Here is a 14616-nt window from a genome sequence, read left to right on the forward strand (position 1 = left end):
AAAAAGAATTGGCTGTAAGAGAGATATACTGCATCCGTATTAGTATCTACTTGTGCAGGGGATTGCATGAGTTCGTTGTATGCACGAGCAGGGACTAAACGTGCTTAGGTTCCAAGGTAAGTTGTTAGGTAGCCGTCCTTCAGGGGTATTTTAGCTGTAGCCTTGCAGCGATTCAGTGGCTGCAGCGCCGTTCCCCTCCACCCAATCAACATCAGTCCTTGTGTTCCGCGACAGCCTCCTAACAACGACAGCTTATCCATGCCACATTCACTATCGCGATCCTCCTTTCTCAAACGACCCTCGTTTTAAACTTTTATCAGCCTTGCCAATTCAAGATGCTGTCTTTTATCCTCATTCAAAACCGACAGTAAGTCTCAATGCGCCCAATCGTACATCAATCCTCATACCATGCTAACCTTCCTCAGGGGCAAGACTCGTCTCGCCAAATGGTACGCCCCTTTCAGCGATGAGCAAAAGATCAAGCTCAAGGGCGAAGTCCACCGCCTCGTTGCGCCCCGCGATCAAAAATACCAGTCCAACTTTGTCGAGTTCCGTAACAACAAGATCGTCTATCGTCGCTATGCCGGTCTCTTCTTCTGCGCCTGCGTCGACACAAACGATAACGAACTCGCATTCCTCGAGGCCATTCACTTCTTCGTCGAGGTCCTCGATGCCTTTTTCGGAAACGTCTGCGAGCTTGACCTTGTCTTCAACTTCTACAAGGTCTATGCTATCCTCGACGAGGTGTTCCTGGCAGGCGAGATCGAAGAGACGAGTAAGCAGGTTGTGCTCACGCGGTTGGAGCATCTCGACAAATTAGAATAAGCTGCGCACATAATGATCGAGGGTATGGAGAAATACGGGAATGCCCAAGGCTTCTCCGCAGTATTCCTTTATGCCAAAGCTATACTTTGTATTTTGCATATCATATGGAGGCAGGTTGGAGTTCGGGCGTTTAGTGGAGGCATCCACCGTATCAAGAATACCATTGCTGTTATTTCTGCTTTTATTTTGGTGTTTTGCTATTAGACGTTGATCTTGAAGTAGAGCGCTGATATTGCTAATGACGATGTTCCGACAGACGTGAGCGCAGTACCTTTAAGCGGCCAAATCTCACGTACAATCAATCCCTATGACTACAAGTAATGACCGTGTTGATCAATTGGTGCTTCTGTTAAGCTCTACTAACCGATCGCTAACAAACATGGTTCTTGATTCGCCATGTTTAATTGTTACACACTTCCAGATCAAGCTCGTCGACGTCTAAATCCACATCAATTTCTACCACAAGCTCAACATAACGAATTGATAAACACCTTAAAACTCCACATATCACGCAATATCCATATATCAACTGAAGCTCAACCAAACAATCACCTCTTCTTCAAAGCCGCAAACCTTCTCTCCAGGTCCCCAAGGTCAGGAATCGACCCATCAGGCTCACCCTTTCGCGCCGCAGCCTCCATCTTCTTGCTAGGTTTCAATTCCACGGATCCAAGCGTCACCTTGGGATGTATGTTATCAGTTGTCATCCTCGGTGGTGTCACTGTCAATGGACTCGTGGGACCTCCGCCGGCTAATTTCTTGACGGGCGTGTTCAAGATTGAATCCTTGGAGTCTGCGGCGATGGGTACGGCTCTTTGTTTCTGTCCACCAGATGGTTCATCGTCGTCGTCATCGGCTTCTTCGTCTTCATCGAGTAACTCCGGGGGTGGTGAAACAGCCTCTCGTTTGGGCCAGTCGACGCCGTAAGCTCTGGCGATTTCCTCTAGATAGCCAACGACAAGCTCTTCCCTGGGAGGCGTGACGCCGAGCTTCTTGACAACCTTTTCATTGACCTTTTTATCCGAGTTCTCCGTCGCCGCAAGAACATACTCCTTTCCATACTTCTCCGCCAAAAGCGTCCTAACAGTTCCGAGCTCTTTGATCTCCGTTTTGGGCGCAGCGTAAATCAGACTCTGAATCGCCTCCTCCAGTCCGGGGTCAACAGTATGGGCCTCTAGCAGTCCAGAACGCGCAAGGAGGAGTTCGCAGTAAAGTTCGAGGATTTCGTGAAGCTCGGAGGTGATGTCGGATCGGATGATGTTCTCAACACGGATGCGGGCTGAGTCCTCCTTGCCAGCCTCGAGGAGCTGGGCCATGGCTCTCCGCGCGGTCTTTCCGAGCTGCTCGTCGCGCTGCTGCACCATGCGCAGGCGCGCAATGGTCAGCTTGAGCTGGACTTTGAGCTTTGTCTGTTGAGTTGAGCGCGCATATTAGTTACGTTGCTTGATCAGCTGTGTGCGACTGGACCGGCGCAATCATGGCGGGGAAGTGCTGGTATCTGAAGAGGGGCATCTTACTATGAGACTGGCACTAGGCGGCATGATGGATGAATTGTATAGCAAATGTTAGTTTATGAGGATTAAATGAGAAGATAATCTTTGATTGAAAAAGAGGGTGAGGAGATGCAGGTATAGTACAGACAGTGGAGGGGTAGGATGGAATAGGCAGAAAGAGCTGTACCCAACTGTATAACTGCCTTGCGACGGAACTCAGACGCCCAGACGCTATGAGCTCATTCTCACCAGCGAAGTCCTGAGCCCCACCACAGCTTCATCCGGATCAGGCCGACCCTGGAAGCTTGCGACCAAGGCATATGGGCGTGTATTTCTGCATTTCTCAGCTGTGAATAACTGTCGATATGTAATTGTTGAAAGACATCATATGAGTCAGTCTTTGGGAAGTAGATAATACTGAGTACTTTATACACTTGTATTGTGTAAGCATAACGTACTATCTAAGACAAAATAGTTCCTCTGTTCATACAGAGTTGTGAAATTATTCAAAATTGACAGACATTCAGTCCATCCATATGAGTATACAGCCCTTATAAACCAATGGGTAAGTTTCCCCTTCCAAAGGGCTGTCTCACAGCTCCAGATGACCCTGACATCGGAATCCTTCATCGCCATATAACGCCATATCCTAATTCTATCATTCCCATGTAATCCAGTTTGGTACACTCCCTCTTCTGTTGGGGATACGTAGCTCTGCGCAGATGCTTCATTCCATTTCGGCATCCTCGGCGACCGGAGCCACGCCGTCGATCGCCTCGCCCTTGAACGCATCGCTGCCTTCGTATGTGACTCGACGCCATCCACAGGCCTCCTTGTCGTCCTTGATCCACTCCATTGTTGGGAAGTAGTGGTCGTTCTTCTTCATAGTGATCACCCATGGGACATTGTCAAATGTCACAGCCTTGAGACGGAAGTCTGTTCATGGTTAGCTCGACTATACTTTGTTGCGAATCAGAAAAGGTTGACTTACAGGTGTGATCTGGGATCTCCCGGGTCGCAGCAATAAAAGAGGGGATATCAGGCGTGGGAGTACCGTTGACATGAGTGATGAAGTTGGTTGGTGCAACTCCATACTGGTAGGCAGGCGATCCTCTGATTCGACTAGACACATACACCTCGCTGTGTAGCTTGCTGATCTGTTGTCGAACAGCTTGATGGGGTCGGTGCAGGATAGCACCGCAGAAAGAAACTGCATGATCCGTCTCTATATCGTCTGCAGAAACAGTAGGGATTTGAAGGTGCAGCTCCGCACATTCGCGGACGATAACGACATCGAGCAATTCGTGAGAGTACATCAAGTCGAAATCCGAGATTGTAGTGCAAATCTTGCCGTTCAGAGTGAGAACGATATCTCCTTCAAGCAGGGATACCGGCTGGTTGACACGCTCAAATGTTCGTTTGCTAACCATGAACAACTGGTGGTGAGACCTGTTGGCCTGTGTGACCTTCTTGATCCATTCATCTGAAACACCCATGACTGATGCTTGGGACATCTGGATCGATCTGAATTCGACGGACAAGATGCGAAGCTTAGGGTTGACGCCCTTCTGAATTGACTCTACCACAGGGAGTAGAGTCTTGGTGCCAAGACCTAGATAGTACTCTTCATCCCGCGAGCTATGCGGGTTGCGTTCTCCAAGATAGCTAAGCCATAGAGCTTGAACAGTGCCATCGGGCGCGACAAGAACACCGCTATTGCAGGTCGAGCCGAGGTTGCTATCAATAGTAATGGCGTCCACGTTGACGGCGCGGTAGCGGGGAGCGCCAGAGTTGGCGGGAATCGCCACCGCTGTTATCTCGGTGACACTGGTAGAGCCATGTACAACACGCCCAATTCTATTGTAACCCAGGAAGTAGGTCTTGGCGCCTTGTGTGAGGACCTCGTTACTCAATCTTGCGCTCTTGACCGGTGCATCCACGAGCGATGGGTCATACTGGATCATGGCGTAGTTCTGAAGGGGGTGTAGGAAAACCACTTTGCCTTCAACAATAATGGAGTCAGCAATGGTGACAGTGATGTCACAAAGATCGTAAGGAACAATGGCCCTGGAGATCAAGACCAGACCCTTCTCTGCATCGATTACCAGGCCCATGCCCCAACGACGATTCTTAGGGAAACCGTCAAGCTTCAACGGCATAGTACAGTTGATGTGGACAAAGCTGTGGATCAGGTTTGCGATACCAGGGTGTGGCATATGCTCTAGTTCAATGAAGGAGGCAGATCGTCGAGTAGGGGGAACAGGAGGCAAAGGATCTCCGAGATCAGTAAAGTCCCAGACGCCTGACTCATCATTTCGGACAGCCAGCTTCATCTTTGACGCCCAATGACGGTCAATGTAGGCAACAGTGGTATTGAGGGTATGTAGATCACGAAGGTGCTTGTATGTGACAACAACTCTGGCGCGATCTGGAATGGCCTTCATCACTTGGATGAATGTGTCAAGGTCTGGCACCTTTTTGTGGTCAACTGTTTGGACAATCCAGCCGTTGTCCGTATTATCAAATCGGAAAGATCCAGCGGACTCGCATACATAGACACCCTGGACAGCGACAGCATAAAGCCTTGCTTGCTGGTAGGACAGATCGTGGAAGCTGGCACCCGCCACTGAGACAAAACGGTCAGGGGTAATCTTGTGGAGATCTCCAACCTCGAGCTCTACCTCCACGTCCTCTCCACCGCGTTGGAGGTGCAGCTTGATGGTGTTACCAACATTGGAATCCAAAATATCGTCAAGTCTGATAAACTGAGTGATAAGTTCGCCGTTCACCTTGATTAAGACGTCTCCCTCCTCGATCTTCTTGTCTGAAGGGCCCTGGGGGAGGACAATCTCGGCTACCAGCATGTTGGTCTCCTCAGGAAATTGCTTGCGCATGGCCGCCTCCCACTCAGGGCTCAATCCCAGTCTGCGGCACTCGTCAAATGGCTTGAGAAGGAATTGGCATTGAATATCACCACGTGTGACAGGCTTGCCATTTTGGATACATTGAAGAGCACGAAGTGGCCTGTCCAATGGAAGAAAATAGTCTGTTGAAGCACCATCTGAGCGACCACCAGCTTGAAGTGCGACAGCGCATCCATCCTTGTTCACAACGGGACTTCCAGAACTTCCTCCACTAGCGGCGGCGTTGGCCTGGTAGTAACACGTGTTGAAGTCGCTGTAGCCTTCGCCGTATTCGGGTGCATTTCGGTCCAGACGGGAGATGATGCCTGACAGAATACTGAGCTTTTCGCCGGCATCGTTACCTACGACTCGGATTTCGGTACCAACTGAAAAGATGTTAGCAATGGGCAGGCGATGTTCGGTATGTCGAGGGAGCGCATACCCTTTGCAAGGTCTGGCCGCAATTCTAGGCCGTCGATGTGCATGTACTTGATGGCCTTGGGGTCGTAACGAAGAATTCCGAAATCGTGAACGGGGTCGCGGTAGACGGGATAGCAGTCGACTTCCTCGTGGTTGTCAAAGACACAATGGCCCCAGAAGGGACCAGCGCCGACAACGTGACGGTTGGTGAGGATGTATCTAGAGGATGTCATTAGCATTGTCTTTCAAGGACAACAGATGGGGAACGCACCCTCGTTCAGAATCAACAACATATCCCGTCGCTTCGCTGGTCAAGGCCGCATCGGTATCGAAGGAGCAAGTCTGGCAGAAGCGAATCGCGACAACATTGCGCACGACCTTTTGAATCGTGTCCTGCCATTCTCCTAGACTCCCCGGTGTCCCAATGTACATAGCATGGGGATGAAGGTCGCCGCTTGTCTCGGACTGGTCATCGAACTCGACAATATCGGGAGTATTGTCGTTGGGAGAGTGCTTGCCGTTGATGGCTCGTTTGGCGGGGGGAGGCAAGTCGGGGGAGCCAGGGGCCTTTCTCTTAACCCTTGGTGAAGAAGCAGCGCCGTTCATGATTGTGGATTATCGGGATCGCGATAGATGTGAGACGACGGTCGTGAAGAAAACCACGGGGGTTTGTTTTGTTTGACTGTTTCCTGTAAAAGGGGATCGAAGGGCTAGCGTCAGAGACAGCAGCAGACTAGGATCGCAAGCAGTGACAGACAGGACTGAAACAACAGCACGGGTGGTGACAGCGCGCCCTTGATCAAATGGGCGGTGCTGTAGATTAAGTAGAGTAAAAGATAGTAGGGAATATGATTAAGAAAAAAAAAGCCCGTGTGATGACGAAGCCAGGTTTGAGATCTGGGGGAAAATTTATGATGGCAACCTCTTTGGATGAAGTTGGTCTAGTAGCGTATGTGGTGCTGGTGGATCAGCTGGAGCGGTAGTTTGGTAGGCTACAGGTGGGCTACAGGGGAAATGGTACCCTCCAAGGCCGCTAAAGCAGACACCGTCATTCCCGCGCCGCCCTGACCCGCCACTGTGCATAAGTTATGCAATATTCGACCTCTCCCCGCCTTGTCCGTCCCGGCAAGACATCAGGATGGTGTGCCACAACATTACGATTATAACGACAGATGACCAGTCAACTGGGGCTCTGAGATGGTGGGCGATTGAGACTTTTGTGCCTATTTTGACCCCGGCACGTCCTATTCTAGAGCCTCGATGCATGTCTCATTCTGTCTCTCATACAATGCAACACATCGTGTCTTATACCAAACGCAACGGCTGACCCTCTTTAGTGAGGCCCCAAGACAGCATGTACTTGTTCTGTCAATGCTGTGCTACTCGTGTAACCGAGACTGCATCATCTCAAAGGTTCGCTCCTCGATCCACGAAGTCATGTTACATGCTCCATGCAGAGAAACACTTTAAAGCAACCGCTGCCGTCCGAGACACGGAAGAAAACGTGGATTGTTCCCAGCCCACAGGATCAGGATCAGCATAAGGATCCCGTGTCATCTCACTATATCGTTGTTACACTGCTTTCCGATCCAGGTGACCGCCACTCGTGCAGTACCACATGCATATCATGCAACCCCTCCAGGCCCCTCTCTTCTTCTTGAATGCATCGACTCGAGCACTCCATCTATCGCTGCTGCTTGTTGCTTCTCTGCAGACAGGCAGGTCGGCCAGTGGACGAGATGTCCTCGTCGCTTCTTAACAAACAAGCTGTACAGAACCCATGCGAACAGGACTGCCGCGACGCTCAGTGCAGTCGGGTTGTGGAACTCACTAGGCGACGAGAATATTATGGTCGACGTGTATGCATACATCTCAAACACATGTTGCCAACTAGCTTCCACAGCAGAAAAGGCTCCTCGATTTTGCGCCTCGACTTCCTGCATCATGCATGGTTAACGAGTTTCGCGCCAACAAGTTCGACACACATACCTCTTGGATGATGACCTGTGCTGAGAGATCGACGCCCCAAAGTCCGACACGACTGAACATGGAGCTTCCCACGAGTGCCAGAGTTGATACGAGGACGTTATCAGCATATCTCCAGAATATCGATATGCCTATTGATAAGCATCCCAATTGCCAGCTCAGGAACCAAAGTCCTGCGCGAACCGGACCAATTTTCTTCATTAGCCATGGGCCAATCCAAGTAGCTAGAACCTCGAAAGCTACAGAAATTGTCCTCATTGCAGCAATTTGAATCGAGTTGTATCCGCTTGATAGTAGGTAAGTAACCATGACTCCGCCAAATGATAGGACTGTGCAGTAAAGAAGAGCCACTGCGAAAGAAGGAAAGAAGACGGGATGGGTAAAGTAGAGACGGAGATCGTCGAACGTCTTCTTCAGAACAAGCTTGACTGATGCCAAAGGGTTTTGTCGATTGCCATCGTCGAGGGCCGTGGTACGTGGCGCATTCTTGGGGTACTGCAGAGCAGGGACCTGATAATAGACCTGCACGGATTAGTACGACTTGCGTAAAGACGGTACAGACAACGACTTACCCTAGCGATGGTAAAGTACTCAATTACAACCGATGCGCAGTTCATTATCAAGTTCACCAGAATGGCTGTTTCTGTAGAAAAGCCATCAACCAGTCCTATGAAGAAGGGTCCAAGGAGTTTACAGACAAGGTCAATCCGTCTCATTTGTGAGTTCATCGCTATCAAGAAGTTAGCAAGACTTCCGCTTCAAGCCTCGAGTGTTGTACTTCGGAGTGCAGTAGTATCAGAGCGAGCCACAACGATGACCTATCGACTATGAGCTATTTTCATTCTTGTTCATTTTGGATCACATACCCAGTCTCTTTCGACTGACACAAAGTTCATTATGGCTGCAAGCTTCTCAATACAGGCCATGATAATTGAGACAGCGAGCAAGCCAACCCTCACTTCATGAGGCATAGTTCGAACTTTGATGAGAACAAGAAAGATCGCACATGAGACTGTAACGACCAGTCTTTGAGATACTACCTATGTTAACAGTTATGTCACGTATAGCGTGAATTGCCTTACCAATTGATAGTCTCACTGTCTTGAGACGATCGTTGCGGTCGATATAAGATCCGACCCAAGACGATAGTGCAATAGCAGCAGCGCCTCGAATCATTGAATACACCGCAAGCGGCATCAATGTTCCTGGAAAGATAGAGGCGAGATACAAAACGCTTCCGAATTCAAAGACGCGCGAGTTCCATGTTGAGAGGGTATGAGATACGTAGAGTCTGCGAGCGCTTTGACTGACAGTCCATTCAGAGCTGTGAGTGCTTGAACTGTCGTTATCGTCTTGATTGGCACTCTCATCTTGGTCTAAGGGTTGATATGGCGTTGTGATGACACCTGTGGGCAATGGTGATGGTGACGGTGATATACCAAGTAAATGTGCCCTTTCTTCATCTCCTACATCGGTGGCCATTGTGTATATGATGTAGCGGCGGTGTGTATAATCTTGGAGGAAAAGAAGTAATGGAACAATCACATTTAAAAACAAGAAAATATGGAAATATGTTAGTTTTAGTTCAAGATGTCAATATAAGAGAACCTCAGTATGGCATGACTTTAGTTCAATGGATGCATCGAATGGTTGTTGTTGGGAGCACGTCAATGGCCAGCTACGGGCCTGGTCATCTTTATCGGACTCCGTGATTCCGACAAAGTCGAACCCCCACAGTCGGATCGCTTCCGATCGACTTCTAAATCAGGCAATCCTTAGAGCGTCAGAAAAGTTATCATTGAAAGCATGAGATACGAAATTGCCAATTCGTTTTCTGTAGTTAGTCTGGCCATTTATCTGTGTACCCTAAAGCTCAGAGGCTAAATCGATAGTAGGTGAGAGAAATAGAAATCACGATATTTAACAAACAGCTCTCAAGTCTACAGCATCATCTTAGGCAAATGAATTCAGCGACAAGATCACATGTAGTTTCAAGGCTAGTTGTGCTTAATTTGCTAACTATAGTCTGGTACTGGTTAAACCTCCTTACTTGTCCTCCGTACCAGGCTTCCAAAACTCATTTTCATGTGCGATATCAGCACAGGTGTCCATGGAGAAGAGATGAGAGGGGAATTACATCCCTTCGTCATGGCCGTAGCCATTACTTCTCGGACTTTCCCTTCAAAAAAAAAAAATAGTTCATACTCCGAGTCTTTTCGAGAAGACTTTGTCTCCAGCCCTCTGACGTGAGTTGGCCAGTAGTTTAGACCTCATAATCGAGTCCTCCACCCTCTGCCTTGATAGTCTCGTTGAGTTCCATCTTGATAGCCTTGGCAGAACTCTCGGGGCTCTCATCGTCCACTCCAGCCTCTGATTACTGTCAGTAAAGTGTTTCTCCATGTATCCGAAAAAGGAAACTTACTGGGAGCTCGGCGCTTGCGGGGGGTAACCTTCTTCGGGCTTCCATAGTCGCCATCATCCTCATCGGATCCGACAGTCTTGGATGTCTTGGGCTTAGTAGCACGCTTGCGAACTGAGAATATGTGTGTCAGCTCTCTATAGTAAGGGCATGAGAAATGAGATATCGTACCTGGAGTCTTCTTGGCAGGCGGGGGAGGAGCATCAGCAGTCTGCTGCTTGATAGCATCGATCTTCTTGTTGACAGCGGTCCACTGATTCTGGAGGCTCTTCATGGTGCGGCCCTCCATGCTGATTTCGTTCCAGTTGATGGACTTGCCCTCAGGCTTGAGCTGAGCGATGATGCGGAGAAGAAGCTCATTCTGGGTGTCGCAGTCAGTATCAGCAGTAATTGCTGGCTGAAATAGATGAGAGGCATCAGATATTACTTACCTTGGCCTCCTCGGTCCAGGCGTTGGTCTTGGGAGTTGAAGAGTCCGACATGGTGATGTTGATAGTGTCAAAGGTTGTAAGGTACAGTCTTGACTCAATGAGAAAGGTAGAGATGAAAGATGATGATACTTCTGAGCGACTTCCGGTACCTAAGAATGACTGTATAGTTATTGAGTAAGAGTGAGTGACTGTGAAGAAAGGAGAGTGAGAGAGAAAGGAGGAGGAGTGAGTGTTGAAGGGGGAGCAAGCGTGAGGAAAAGAGCAGGTTACTAGGCAGCAAACATGGAAAGTGTGTGAATCAACATGCCCCTCTTTCTAGCAGCACGATAATTGAATCAGATGACACGACAGTCGCAAACAGAGGTGTGAAGTGAGGGGAAGAGACGAGCGTTTGTAATAAAATCGCCCACGTAGTTGATGAAAACTCAGGAGAAGCAGAAGAAGAACATGATAGACTTACTTGTAAAAGATACCAGTTGCTATAGTAAGCAATTACAATGGGAGAAAGATGATAGATAGAAGTTTTGCTCAATAAGAATGTGAGGTTGGATGTTGGCTAGATAGTTGGTTGTTGAGGGCGCTCAGGGGTAGAAGCGGATGAAAGCAGCAACACGAAGGGTGGTGTGGAGGAAAAGAGGAGGCACCGGGCGTTTTCGATCCTATATGCATTCAATACAGCTTTCATTAACTACCTATGCAGGTAGTGAATCACATACGTTCTTGAATTCACTTATTTTACGATAACCAAAGCAATACTGGAAGAGTGAGGCTGCTATGCACAGATTACCATTATCTCGTTACTTCAGCACACGTATAGATATCTCTCATCTATTTCTATGTACTATTCGCTGGTGTCATTATACACATGTCTCGAAATTCCAATTCCAGAGACCATATCCTTCCAAGCTGATGCCAGCAAAGACCCGGTCTTGGTCATAGTGAGAACGCCCATGATGCGAATTGCCAAATTGCAATTTCCTAAAAAAACAGAACCGGTATCAAACGCAATCATTCGCTCCATGTACTACACGGTTACGCGGCGCCTATAACTGCCCAAATCCTGAACCGCTTTTCTTCGTAATGTTGTGGAATCCCGCAGAAATATCATAAACCGCCCTGTATCGCACTATGCATGTTATCGCCGACAGTCAACAGCAAGTCTTTCTAGTAACCCATGTTGATAGTCAGACTCCAGTCGAATATCATCCCATATACTTTGTACTCCATTGACCCAAAATTGTTCGATTACTTCATCTTGATCCGAAACGCCATGAACTCTCGGAATCGCTGCTCATGTTCCTCACACGCGGCAGTCCAGCGTCGACGGACATCCATGTCCTGTTCGAGCCAGTTGTAGTATTCTTGAATGTCGGCATCGCCGCGGTTCTCCAAGAATGAATACCCATTCTTCTCTCTGGTATGAGCAATGCGAGATTTTCGTGTAGCAAAGTGATCCACGACTTGGGCGTTGAATCCGTCCCACTGCTTCATGTAGTTTTCAAAATCCTTAACATAAGTCTCCCAAGAATGCGCGCTTGGTTGCACTCCACCGACCATGACCGCACTCGGGATTTGAGGAGCGACAGGCGGGTTTGGGAAGATCAATGGGTGGACCGTTGGTAGCTTGATCGGAATTTGTGGCGCAGGCTTGCTTTCAAATGGTAGATTGTCCTTCAAATCGGAGAAGGACTTCAGGCCTGAACTCTGCTGGGCGAATGGTGCCACATTTCTCAGGTCGGCGAAACTGGCGAGGAACTCCTCGCTGTCCTCTGATCCTACATTGTTCGGGTTAAATGGCTTCTTGGGGCTTTCTACCCGATTTTCGACACTGTTGACGTTATCCGCGCTAGCTTCCCGCCATTCTGGCCTGGACGGCTCGACATAGATGTCTCTTGCAGTATGGGCGGCCGTTCCAGGAATCTGGTTCGTTTCAGCAAATTGTTTTGGCTGACTCGCGGGCTGAGCAGGCTGAGGCGAAGGGGTGGTTTGAGGTGGTTGAGGAGATGGAATCTTGGGGGGACGAGGTGGTGGGATTGAGGTCGACACTGGAGGAGTATCTATATCCATTGCCTGGGGGCTTTCAGCTGCAGGTGGCTCGTCTTGCGCCTTGCGACCGCGCCATTCGAGAACTTCATCTTCGCTGCTACTGTCGTCCACAACACTAGTGTAGTTGGGCTTTCTGGATGCCTTAGGCTTTCTCGAATTTGTGCGAGATACTCGAGTAGGCGAGACGGATTTGGCTGGCTGAGGAACAAATGTCTGGGGCCCAAAGTTCCAACCATCAGGGTTGAAAGCTGACTCGGGTTTAGTAGAATCAGGTCGTTCAGGGTCAGAAACGAGACTGGGGGTACTCTTTCCGCTCATCGTAGGACGCTTCCCAGGCGATCGACGGCCCTTTCGTTGCTTCGCTGGGCTTTCCTGTTCGGCTCCACCAGCACTAAATTCCCAATCCGCCGCATTCTCCTCCTCCTCCACAAAGCTAGTATCGATATCGTCAGTGTTTCGTCTCGAGAACGGAGGCTGGTCTGGTGAGGTTCGTCTAAAGGTATCGTCGTTGACAGGAAAACTAAAACTGTTCGAGTTGGCCTTGTTAGCACTATTCGACTTCCTGGGAGTGTTTATGCTGCGGGGTTGGTGCTTTGCTTTCTTAAGAGGGCTTTCATCCCTGGCATTGCCAATGAGCTTTGCCAAGATCTCCATTTGCTGCCGCTCAAAATCATTCAATTGATGTGGTGAATCATGTCCGCCACTAGGCGACTGATGGTGAGGCTTCGTTGGAGTTTCGTATAGAGTCTGGTAGAACCCAGTTCCATTATACCCCTGACACTTGCTGAAGCTTTTCGACGTAGGGTGACGGCGTCTTGTGGAAGTTGAGTTGTCATACATTGAAGGGCCGCTAGGCGACTCAGCTGCTATCGACTTGTTAGCAACTTGATTGTTTTCCGTGGACGTTCGAGTTCAACTTACATCTTTCGGCGGCAGGAACCTCAGTAGCTTGTTGGTTGGGCCCAAGAGGCACGCTCTTAAAGCCACTTCGAGTCTTCTTCATTTGAGCTTTGGGACGGTCTGCAGGATCAGTAGGTATCGAAGATTCCTCAGCCTTGCCTCCTTTGGGAGCACTACTACTGCGTTGTCGGTTGAAAGCTTCTTTATCCGATGAACTCTGATCTTCGCGGTTGGCCTCGCGAGTACTTTTAGCTCGATTTATTTGAATGCCATCAAAAGGGTTAGTCTTTTCACCGCCGTGTGAGGTATATGGACTGCTTTGTCGAGGATCTGCCCAGCTATCCCGATCTCTGAACTGGCTCAAGGGGTCAGGCATTGCGGTTGGTGCGGGCCTTTGGGGGGTGGGAGGAGGAGCTGGTTTGGGGTCTTCCTGAGCGTAGGGCTGCGGGTATCGCTCCGATGCTGGTCGCGAGCTATAGTTGCTGTTAGACACAGGAGGCTCGTCGCCCATCGCTGTACGAGGGTGAAATCCCGTCTTTCTCGCGCCAAATGAGGCCTCCGCACGCTGCCTTGCAGATTCCGTCCGAGGCGGGGGAGGAGGTGGTGGAGGGCGTGTTTGCTCATTTGACTTTGCCGATGTGCCCTTTCGCATGTTTTCAAACGCTCGCGCGGCATTCTTCTTAGTTTCGGCGTCCGAGGCTGTGTACTGCTTTGCCGTTGGAGGAACCCCTGAAGAGAAGCGTGTCTGCCATCTTTGTGCGCCTGAAGGCGTAGCTCGAGCGCTTGTGTTTGCATTGTTGCGTCGTGGTGGAGGCGGGTACTGTGCGCTCACGTTCGACCATGGGTTGCCCTTAACACCTGAAGCACCTGTATACCGACTGCGACCTCGTGAAGCATCGTGTTTTGCCTTTTGTTCGGGGTCGGAAAGGATTTCGTGTGCCGTTTGAATAATCTGGAACTGGGTATTCACTTCTTGCTCTCGTCCAGGGTTGCGATCGGGATGATACTTGAGAGCTGGTTCAGGTTAGCACTCGTATAGATAAAGGAACTCTGTGTATATATACCAAGCTTTCGGTATTGCTTCCTGATTTCCGTAACATCGGCCGTAGGCGGCAGCTCTAAGTCTGCATAGTAGTCTCGGGGTGTACCCATCGCAATCAAAGGGCCCCAGCAGACTGGTGATCAAAAACAGC

At 49.4% G+C, this 14616-nt stretch overlaps 6 protein-coding genes across 6 annotated transcripts; 1 reads left to right on the forward strand and 5 right to left on the reverse strand.

Moving 5' to 3' along the window:
- Window positions 1-335: 335 nt before the first annotated feature.
- Window positions 336-825, forward strand: FGSG_05093 (AP-2 complex subunit sigma; the record flags this gene model as incomplete). The annotated part of the gene is made up of 2 exons (XM_011325285.1): window positions 336-367; window positions 426-825. The coding sequence occupies 2 exons, from the start codon at window positions 336-338 to the stop codon at window positions 823-825; spliced, it is 432 nt and encodes a 143-aa protein (XP_011323587.1).
- Window positions 826-1154: 329 nt separating this feature from the next.
- Window positions 1155-2473, reverse strand: FGSG_05094 (uncharacterized protein). The gene is made up of 2 exons (XM_011325286.1): window positions 2343-2473; window positions 1155-2234 (listed from the first exon to the last, which is right to left on the reverse strand). Exons 1-2 carry the CDS (start codon window positions 2364-2366, stop codon window positions 1374-1376), a joined length of 885 nt encoding a protein of 294 aa, XP_011323588.1. The 5' UTR covers window positions 2367-2473; the 3' UTR covers window positions 1155-1373.
- A 572-nt stretch (window positions 2474-3045) lies between these two features.
- FGSG_05095 (uncharacterized protein) lies at window positions 3046-6247 on the reverse strand (the record flags this gene model as incomplete). The annotated part of the gene is made up of 4 exons (XM_011325287.1): window positions 3046-3254; window positions 3310-5607; window positions 5664-5860; window positions 5913-6247. The coding sequence occupies 4 exons, from the start codon at window positions 6245-6247 to the stop codon at window positions 3046-3048; spliced, it is 3039 nt and encodes a 1012-aa protein (XP_011323589.1).
- Window positions 6248-7266: 1019 nt separating this feature from the next.
- On the reverse strand, window positions 7267-9109 carry FGSG_05096 (uncharacterized protein; the record flags this gene model as incomplete). The annotated part of the gene is made up of 6 exons (XM_011325288.1): window positions 7267-7578; window positions 7631-8149; window positions 8200-8294; window positions 8406-8445; window positions 8494-8667; window positions 8726-9109. 6 exons carry the CDS (start codon window positions 9107-9109, stop codon window positions 7267-7269), a joined length of 1524 nt encoding a protein of 507 aa, XP_011323590.1.
- Window positions 9110-9890: 781 nt separating this feature from the next.
- FGSG_05097 (uncharacterized protein) lies at window positions 9891-10528 on the reverse strand (the record flags this gene model as incomplete). The annotated part of the gene is made up of 4 exons (XM_011325289.1): window positions 9891-9997; window positions 10050-10160; window positions 10218-10407; window positions 10478-10528. 4 exons carry the CDS (start codon window positions 10526-10528, stop codon window positions 9891-9893), a joined length of 459 nt encoding a protein of 152 aa, XP_011323591.1.
- Window positions 10529-11722: 1194 nt separating this feature from the next.
- Window positions 11723-14575, reverse strand: FGSG_05098 (uncharacterized protein; the record flags this gene model as incomplete). Its single annotated transcript, XM_011325290.1, has 3 exons — window positions 11723-13389; window positions 13445-14437; window positions 14488-14575. The coding sequence occupies 3 exons, from the start codon at window positions 14573-14575 to the stop codon at window positions 11723-11725; spliced, it is 2748 nt and encodes a 915-aa protein (XP_011323592.1).
- Window positions 14576-14616: the final 41 nt, after the last annotated feature.

Source organism: Fusarium graminearum, chromosome 3 (assembly GCF_000240135.3).
Source record: "Fusarium graminearum PH-1 chromosome 3, whole genome shotgun sequence".
NCBI lineage: Eukaryota > Fungi > Ascomycota > Sordariomycetes > Hypocreales > Nectriaceae > Fusarium > Fusarium graminearum.